At 37.9% G+C, this 10233-nt stretch overlaps 1 protein-coding gene across 3 annotated transcripts; it reads right to left on the bottom strand.

Moving 5' to 3' along the window:
- Positions 1 to 1001: 1001 nt before the first annotated feature.
- ccdc125 (coiled-coil domain containing 125) lies at positions 1002 to 9982 on the bottom strand. 3 transcript variants are annotated; one of them, XM_078789223.1, is made up of 12 exons: positions 9311 to 9982; positions 8378 to 8617; positions 8200 to 8261; positions 8048 to 8134; positions 6494 to 6571; positions 6215 to 6300; positions 6054 to 6136; positions 4787 to 4890; positions 3742 to 3846; positions 2945 to 3074; positions 2737 to 2855; positions 1003 to 1870 (listed from the first exon to the last, which is right to left on the bottom strand). In XM_078789223.1, exons 2-12 carry the CDS (start codon positions 8604 to 8606, stop codon positions 1682 to 1684), a joined length of 1272 nt encoding a protein of 423 aa, XP_078645349.1. In that variant the 5' UTR covers positions 8607 to 8617; positions 9311 to 9982; the 3' UTR covers positions 1003 to 1681. The 3 variants fall into 3 exon arrangements, with proteins under 3 accessions (XP_078645348.1, XP_078645349.1, XP_057926127.2); XM_058070144.2 differs by having other exon boundaries at positions 8357 to 8617; positions 9311 to 9981; XM_078789222.1 differs by lacking the exon at positions 9311 to 9982 and having other exon boundaries at positions 1002 to 1870; positions 8357 to 8638.
- Positions 9983 to 10233: the final 251 nt, after the last annotated feature.

The raw sequence follows: 10233 nt of genomic DNA, 5'->3' as shown, positions 1-10233 counted from the left end.
ATTGTTGCTTGTAACAAAGAGCAATAAATCTATGAGAAGTCACGTGACATACATGACTTCCGTATGAAACAACACAAAGGAGACAGCAGGTCAAGGAAATATCCCATAACTCTAAACAGTAACGAGACAACAACAAAAATAGCAATATTTGATGTTTTACTGACATCTGCTGGACAAACACCGACACTGCACTTTCAAATCCTGGGCGAGATGGGACTCATGAAAATCATTGATGTTTTACTGATTGTCTTATTCGGATTTTTGCATTTTGTCAAGCTTGTTTTTATTTATTTAGACATTATGTGTATTTATGTAATATTTCCTATTATTACAATGATGTGCTTAAGCATTTAAAGAGTTGAGTTGTAGCTGCAACAGTAGCCTGTGTTTGGGATTATTATGCCTTTAAACCTGTAATAAAAGACTCTTGTTTCAGTGATCAAGTCTGGTGCTTGTGTGTCTCACCCAACATTGCAGTACCATTACTGACACCGAGTGACCAGTGTAGAATACTACATATTATTACAACATCTTTGAAGGTGTCGTCTGAATGCGGGAGCGACTTATGTATGTTTTTTTCTACCTAATTATGCATTTTTGGCCTTGTGCGACTTATACTCCAGAGCGACTTATGTATGTTTTTTTCTACCTAATTATGCATTTTTGGCCTTGTGCGACTTATACTCCAGAGCGACTTATGTATGTTTTTTTCTACCTAATTATGCATTTTTGGCCTTGTGCGACTTATACTCCAGTGCGACTTATGTATGTTTTTTTCTACCTATTTATGCATTTTTGGCCTTGTGCGACTTATACTCCGGAGCGACTTATGTATGTTTTTTTCTACCTAATTATGCATTTTTGGCCTTGTGCGACTTATACTCCGGAGCGACTTATGTATGTTTTTTTCTACCTAATTATGCATTTTTGGCCTTGTGCGACTTATACTCCAGTGCGACTTATGTATGTTTTTTTCTACCTAATTGTGCATTTTTGGCACATTCCACATTCCTCCCACATTCCAAAAACATGCTAGGTTAATTGGCGACTCCATATTGTCCATAGGTATGAATGTGAGTGTGAATGGTTGTTTGTCCAGGGTGTACCCCGCCTCAGCTGGGATAGGCTCCAGCGGTAGAAAATGAATGAATGTTTGAAAGACCACTGTCTGGACTATGTCTAAAAAGATGAGGATACAGTACACATAATACTAAAAATCACAATACAGGATTTATTGGTAAACATTGATAAATGATGCGGCAACCAAATCTCACACAATATCATAACACGTCAGGAATATCCAAACAGATGCCAATATACATGCAAAACAAGACTATTTTTATAGTCATTTCTAACCGGGAAGCCCACGTGCATGTTACCGCAACAGGAAGTGACCCAGCATGCTTTGTGGGTCAGACATGGCTATATTATAGTATTGTTTTGCATGGATATTAGTGTGTAAGCATCTATTTGGATACCTCAGTCAGTTCCATTGTGTTACTTTTGGTTGCAATCAATCAAACTTTATTGGTATTTTTGAAATGTGTATATTATTGTCATACATATGAGAGCCTCAGTGGACGTCTACTGCTAGCTACATCTGTTGAGCAGCTATTGTAGCGTGTAGATTGTTCCGTGTTAAGTCCCACCTGACCTGTCTGAAGTCGTGATTGTAGCCGGACTAGACGTTGGCTTGGGAGGGGTCGGTGGAATGTGTGCAAGCGGGTGTTTGCTGATGCTGGCTGGTGTTCTCTGGTGTGTTCTCTTCCGGTTTCTTTGAGGATTGGGGGTGTGAATGTCTGTCAGAATTGTGGGCCAACATGATGCTCACCTTCCGCTGGTGGGCCAGAGCCTCTTCCTTGTCGTTCAGCTACGGGCAGATAAAAAACACCAACGTCAGTCATTCATCACATCTTTACTACAGGTAGTTGCCGTTAATCGGCTCCAGGCCCAACAGGGATTCATTCATTTCTGCCAATCAGGATTCCTTATTTATAAACGCAATATTTTTGCAGCGAGAACATAGAAAACCTGTTTATGACCTTCTAAAAACAGTTTGTAATATTATGAGAGCCATCTATTAGCCACGTTGGAGGGGGGGGGGATTATTGTGCCTGTTTTGAGCTCATTCAAACCTCTCTGAATGCGCCTTCTGAATGCCTTATATTTGTATTTTACTTCAATCAGCCATTTTTAAGTTTGAAAATGCTTCATTTAGACAAAATGTACAATCTTTTACTACTTTCAACCACTAAAGAGAATGATTTATTTATATATTTTTGAAAGAATGTTAAATTCCAAGCATGAAGTGGCAAAAGGCCCCGGTTTTATGTGTTTCAGTTTTCATCAAAAATGTTGTTTTTTGTACAAAATTGCACTTACAAGTTTGTTTGCCCCGTACTTGAACCAAACAAAGCACCCTATGCGTTATTGTCTGTGCATATTTTGTGTGATACAGCTGCTAAATAACCCGTCATGGGGCCAAAGAATCATTCATAATTATATACATAGTTTTCTGTGTGTCAAATTATAATTATTCTGTACAAAATGTATTTTTGCTAATATTTTTGGGTGTAAATTGCATTTACATTATTTTCCTATGGGAGAAAATTAGTAAAAAAAAAAAATTTGGTATGTTTCAGATTTCGTCAAACCTTTAGGAAGGAAGGTATAGCATACAGCACGTAATATATATAGCGTATAGCATGTGTATGCATATTGATATAAGCATCTTACCAAGTCTAGAAGTTTATACAGGGTATCAGGAAGGTCGTCAGCCATCTTGGCTTCCATACCGAATGGAAGTAAGTCTCTCAACCTCTGGTTTATACTTATTAATGGACCCCGATTATGACCTGCAAAGAAAATACACTTTGAGGGGGCTCGAAGAAATGAAACAGTAAGACGTTAGCATGTGTAGCATTAATCATGGCAGCAGACTTGCCTTTTAGGATGTTGTCTTCGGCCAGCATCATGAGGTATTCACTGCGTTTCTTTATCTGCTGTTCGAACGCAATGCGAAAAGCGTCTGCAACCATCAAGGCTTCCTCTCGCTTCGAACGCTCAGCATCCAGCTGCAACATCAAAACAACTCCGAGTAATTCTTGTTGAATGTCGGGGAAAATATGCTTTGCTATTGCACTTGTAAAATGCTTTGTGTTTTGTGGGGCGGAGGCAGGGCCGGCAGCATACACACAGAGGTTATATATTTAATATTTTTTCATTGTGCTTTTCTTTTTTTTTTTTAAAGCAATGTTAAAATCTCCTGTCGTCTCATTCTCGTAGAACTAATTTTGTGTATGGTCTCATGACACATTTGATGTCCAGGCATGTGAGTCTGCCCTTAATCTTCTCTGTCCCTCACCCCTCCGCCATGTAGGAGAGCATATGTGGTTTCCTACATTATTTTCATTATTATATTTTAATATCAGGTTGTATTGACTTCTCTCCTCTTATTAAATCTACCTCATTATTATTATTATTATTATTATTATTATTATTATTATTATTATTATTATTATTATTATTATTATTAAGTACATCTTGAGATCCCCGCTTTTCAAGAATGGTGAAAAAAAAAATTTTTACATCCACCTTACTCTTCCCTCTCCAAACCCTCCGTTTTCAGCTCAACATTTGCAATAAAAGTTGTAATTATTACATTAGAAATGTACAATCATTCCTCCCTATATAAAGTGCAGTTGTAAATAAACATCACACAAGTGACATCTTGTGTTTTACCTCCTGTTGCAGCTGAATGAGCTGCTTTCTGCTAGCAGCAGCTATTTGGTTGCACGGACATGGTTGAGGAACCGCATGACTCCTGCAGGCTTCCAACACCACAAGCTGAAAAACACACACAAGCAGGTCTCAGCAATAATTATATCATACTTAGAACTGTCCAACGATACAGAAAATGTCAAATAATGTCTTAAAATATGCACATGAATATTTATATATAGTCATTTTGGTGTATTCTTGGCCCTAAGTAAAGTATTTCAAGCATACGGTAAAATTAGCTAAATTAGCTTTGGTTCCAATTTTCTACAATAAAAGCTCTGATAAAACATTCCACTGTTCTCAAATATCTTACTTTTTATTTTTCTGCACAAAATAAGATGAAAAATAAATGAACAAATCAAGAATAAAGAAAATCAATCAATCAGTAATAAATAAATATAATAATAATAATAAAACTTAAGAAAGCACATATAGTTGGTGGGTAGACAAATGATTTTTTTCAGATTAAAATGAACAAAGCATTATTAGAGCCCTGTAGACATGACAAAACACGACTATAGTCACATTTATACTCTTTTTATTTACAACATATTGCGCAACTGCAGGGTCTTGAGACACATGCTAACTCGCAAACTAGAGAGCTAGCCACCTAAACGGTAGCCTTCAAGTTATTTCCTTTCAACTTAAATAGCCAAAAACTTACCACTTCCACACGGATAGGGAGGATAACTATTAACAGTTATTTAACCTTTAACATGAACATGAATCAAACGTAATCATTTTTTCTGGGTACATGATACCATACGGCATCCATATCAAACTTGCGCGGGCCGCACTAACAAACTAGTGTCCTGCGGGCCACATTTGGCCCGCGGGCTGCTTGTTTGAGACCCTTATTTAGATGGTTTTATATTTGTGACATTGATCCATATATCACGGAAATTGACTGAAACCAATAATAACCAATTAAACAGGAAGGTTTACTGTATATAGTATTATACTGTGTATAAAAGATACAATATCAGTTGAACTGGGGTGTTCGTACCTTCTGGAGACTGGTGTCGACGTAGTGAGGTTCGTTTCTTTGGAAAGCCCTCTGCTCCTTCACATTCAGCATGGAAAACATCTCCAAGCACTGCCGCCTTAACACTAAACACACATGGAGACACACACACACGTCAACACATCCTTCACATTTCAACAACCTTTGCATCTTCTCAGGGGACAACGTGATAGCAACTTGGATGCACTTTAGAGTCGTCCGGTGTTTCCTCCATACATTTATTTGTTTGTTTGTGTCACAACTACAACAATTAATTGCTTTGGTATTGTCCCTGGAGAATGTATAATCACGTAGAATTGGGGTACTATTTGTGGCCCGTAGCTCTTTTTTATTGGGCCACAGCACATTCTAAAACACAATTAACATGAAACAGCAGAAATAGGAAAAAACAGCAGTAATTTCATGTGAATGGAGTCTAAATATTAGGAGAAAAAAATTGTCAACATTGACAAAAAAGTTGATTTGACAAGAATAAATTCATAACATTATTAGGAAAAACATTGACTTTTTACTATCATTCATTCATTCATTCATTTTCTACCGCTTTTCCTCACAAGGGTCGCGGGGGGTGCTGGAGCCTATCCCAGCTGTCTCCGGGCGAGAGGCAGGGGTACACCGTGGACTGGTGGCCAGCCAATCACAGGGCACATATAAGACAAACAACCATTCACACTCACATTCATACCTATGGACAATTTGGAGTGGCTAATTAACCTAGCATGTTTTTGGAATGTGGGAGGAAACCGGAGTACCCGGAGAAAACTCCACACAGAGATGCTCAAGGGTGGAATTGAACCCTGGTCTCCTAGCTGTGAGGTCTGCGCGCTAACCACTCGACCGCCGTGCCGCCCACTTTTTACTATCATAAAGTTGAAAAAAGATTTCTAGATTTCTAAAGTTGTAATATTATGACAGACAAAGCAAAGAATGAAGTTGCAAATTTGTAATATTTGGTTCTGAATAGTGTGATTGGCTGGCGACCATAATAATATTACAAGAATATTATGGAAAATAATGTCATAACATTTGTAATGGAAATCTAGCTACAAAAAAGTGATAAAAAACATCAACAAGAGAAATGGTAGAATTTGAAAAAAAAAAAAAGGATAAATTAAGGAGAAAAAATTCACACCAATAATACGCTTCTTCACTAATCTACATGGGTTGCTTTGCAAAATATGAAACATCAAAATGGTCCGTTTATCCTTTCATTTTTCTGTATGGTATTTTGTACCAGAATGAAACGTACCAGAATTTTCTGCTTGGACGCTCTGAAGTTCTTTGTCTCTGTTCTCAAGTTGGGCCGTCAGGGTCTTGTTCTCAGCCAGGATTCTGACTCCAATCGCAGTCAAGTTAGGAAAGATTGGAGTCCATAGAACCGTATCATAGATTTGACATTATGATTCTGACCTGCTGTGTCGCTGCTCCCACGACTGCTCACACTTCTTCATCTGCAGCTGGTTGAAGCTCACCTCCCACTGCAAGGTGTTGACTTCCTGGAGGACATGGAATGCAAAAGCACTAATTATTCCAGCACTGATTATGTCTAGCTTGGTGATTGGAGTTGACTGCTCTTCACCAGTTATTAGCAATGTAGAAGGTACACACATATACGTATATATTTTATATTATATTGAGTATGAATGATTTAAATAGTATGTTATAAGCAGGTAATAGAACACATATTACCGTCTCCAGTGCTTTTGACCTCTCTTCGCTTTTCTGCAGCAGGCTTTTCGTGTGAGTCGTGGCTTTGTCAAGGATGGCCTATGTACGTGAACAACAGTCTTAGGGTCAAAAGATCTTGTCTATCTCTGTATTACCCCCAGTCTTGTCCCCGCACTCCCCCCTCTGTTTTCTTTTCTCTTCTTATCTATCCCCTCCTGCTCTGCTCCAAATTTGCATAGCAAATTTGCATCAAATAAAGTAAAATAATTAATAATCTGTATAACAGGGAAAGTGTAGCTTACTCTTTTCTGTGACGGAGCAAATCTATTCAACAATACTATCTGCCCAATGGCCGGACAGGACAAAAAAAAATAAAATACTTCATGTACTTCCATGATAGATGAATTTCCGCACAGGATTCCTTGTTTATAAATTGAATATTTCCATAGTAGAGCATAGAAAACCTGTTTCCGACCTTCTAAATGTGTTTTTAACAATGTCAGAGCTCTCTAGTCATAAAATAACACCCCTAGAGTCACCATTACACTAATACACCCAATATAATAGACATAAGTAAGACTAGGTAAATGCATAATTTGGGCAAAAAATACATAAAAGGTGCTTTAATATGATTTTATTTACTAATAATAGGGTCTCAAACACGCGGCGGCCTTGATATGAAAATTTTATGTTAGTGCGGCCCGCGCAAGTTTGATATGGATGCTGTATGGTATCATGTACCCAGAAAAAATGATTACGTTTGATTCATGTTCATGTTAAAGGTTAAATAACTGTTAATAGTTATCCTCCCTATCCGTGTGGAAGTGGTAAGTTTTTGGCTATTTAAGTTAAAAGGAAATAACTTGAAGGCTACCGTTTAGGTCGCTAGCTGTCTAGTTTGCGAGTTAGCATGTGTCTCAAGACCCTGCAGTTGCGCAATATGTTGTAAATAAAAAGAGTATAAATGTGACTATAGTCGTGTTTTGTCATGTCTACAGGGCTCTAATAATGCTTTGTTCATTTTAATCTGAAAAAAATCATTTGTCTACCCACCAACTGTATGTGGTTTCTTAAGTTTTTATTATTTGCCGTTTTATTATTATTATATTTATTTATTTATTTTCTTTATTCTAGATCTTATTTTGTGTAGAAAAATAAAAAGTAAGATATTTGAGAACAGTGGAATGTTTTATCAGAGCTTTTCTTGTAGAAAATCGGAACCAAAGCCAAGTTTATTCATTTTTCTGTTTTTAATAAATGCGTTTTTTTTGTTTTTTTTTTTTTTTGGAAAACCTGAGTTTGAGACCCCCGGTATAGAGTATATTTGAAAAAACACGAGTGAAGCCACTCACTTAATATATACTGTATATTGTTTTTTTTACCATTTTTTTTAGAGTTTTTACTTTAAATATGAACTTTTATGTCTTTATAAGATGGTAAACTTACTAAATCAACATGATACACAGGTTAAGCGTGTGAAAGGTGTATAGAAATGTGTTTTAATGTGGTTTTCACGATTATTTAGTCTACCCTTCATTCATAGAATATTCAGACGTAAAACAAGACTGGCTTTACCTTTCCTTGCAGAATCTTCAGAGCTTCAAATTTGCCTTCTAGGTAACGACGTGCCACGTCCAGCTCACACATTAACACATTAATCACCTGCCAAACGCAGCAGAATCACTATCTCCAAATGCAACTTTGTCAATTCTTACTGTGCTTCCCACCTCGCAGGATTCTTGCAGTCGGACTCTCAAGTCTTCCTTGGACATGTCAGTCAACGAGTCTGCTGCGTTGATGAAAGTTGCATTCAAAGTCAGAGATGAATAGATGTTTACATGACCGCAGTAACAGAACAAGCATGGTTGTGTGAAGTCTCATCACCATTGAGCGGCATCTTCCAACCTTGCTGCCAGTCCGCAGTCATCAGTTTGGATGCCCAGGCTGCTTCCCGTGCCTGGTTGCTGCTTCGGCGCAGGTCTGCATCAGGCGAGATGGTCCCCGGAGGCCCCGTGAGGTTTTGGCTCTTCTTTCTGTTGGAACAGGAATCTGTCCTGATTGTGGTCCCATCACCCAGATCTCCATCCACCATGTCGTCATCCAGGCTGAAGACCTCACCGACCTCTTGCATCATCAGGACAATGTCTGCATTATATTCAAAACATGCATCATCATCTCAAGGTTCGTACCATCACTCATAACATTAAAAATGTAAATGAAAATATTTTTAAATTAAAAAATAATAATTTTTCCACACAAAAACTGGAACACCCCCCACCATATTCTATTCAAAAATACAATGACATTCATAATGACTCAGCAAACAAAGCGTATTATTAGCATAAACATTGGTCTTTGCCCCCCCCCCCTTTGATATTTGATATCAACTATACACCTTGATATATGATACCTTGATAATTCTAATAATATAATTCATAATATTTTGATTTTATTCAAAAAGAAATACGGTAATTGCCGTAATGCTGCCAACAGGCGCTGGAGCCCGAGCAACTCAGCCATAACAAAGTTGTTTCATATAATCGCCAAACAGGAAACACAAAACCAAAATAAGAGCACGGCACAGGAAACTCCGTAAAACAAAGCAAAACCAAAAACGATGTCATACCTGTCATCTGTTCTCACCAACTACTAACACTACTGCACACAAGTTTAGCGACGTTAATATTACCAACCAAAGTACTAAGTACTAAACACGGTTACACGGTTAACTTTACATTCTTACTACGTAACCTAACAAACACTGTACATTATGCTAGCTAGCTGGTACCAAGACAAAGAGTCGGACAATATTCGAAGAATACAAGAAGAGTAGCCTACCTGTCAGAGAGAAGACGTTTGCCTAGCTTGAAGTTGAAAGTGTACAGGAAGCAATGTCGCCAAGAGGAATATTTAAAAGAGGTCTGCCAAGTCAATATTGAAATAAAGGGTGTGTGTGTCTGTGTGAGAGAACGAGAAAGTGAGAGAGCGAGAGAGAGAGAGAGAGAACAACACCGGCAATGACAGAGTTTATAGCGATTCATTATATCACGTTATTCAACAGTACATTTTACGAGGTGACAGTGAACATATCAAATGGTACATGATAAACATAGTACGATAAGTATTTGTATACTAAATAATAGACGAGCAACAAATTCATCTGTATAGTGGTTTCTACTCAGTACGCACAACAAATCTAATGATATATGTTTTATATTTATATAAAGAAGTAGACTGTGCCGTGTTCAGTTCTGGCAGAAGTGTTGCAACAGCGCCTATTCCTGGAGCATGTTGGCACGTGCAGGTCTCTTCAGGCAACGCCCACCACTGGAACGTACCACTGAGACACGGTTTTGTACGGTTAAAATTTTAAATTGTAGATACATTTTGAACATGAAAAAAAATACTTTTACTTAAACTATGATTGTCATGTGTCCCTTCCTCCTGTGTGCTCGTGTGTGTGTAAAACCCTTCTCGTGTCTGGGGACACGCACGTGCAACACATTTTTGACCAATCATGTAAGGCCTGAACAGAAAAACGACGGCTCATTCACTTAAAGAGCCGAAGCTCAAAGAAACGACTCGTTCACAAGCGATACTTCACTCAGAGGCAAGGAAGGACTGTTACATTCCTAAGACACAGCAGTACAAGATCATCAGACATAAATCTGCTGTCTTTATGTTTGCAGTTTGTTCATGTTGATGGGCACATCAAGAAAGGCTGCTGAAGACTTCAAAAAGTCAAACTTTATGCTTCCAAT

Source organism: Doryrhamphus excisus, linkage group LG3 (assembly GCF_037039965.1).
Source record: "Doryrhamphus excisus strain RoL-2023G ecotype Guam linkage group LG3, RoL_Dexc_Guam_v1.1, whole genome shotgun sequence".
NCBI lineage: Eukaryota > Metazoa > Chordata > Actinopteri > Syngnathiformes > Syngnathidae > Doryrhamphus > Doryrhamphus excisus.
This window is presented reverse-complemented; position numbering and strand designations above follow the sequence as displayed.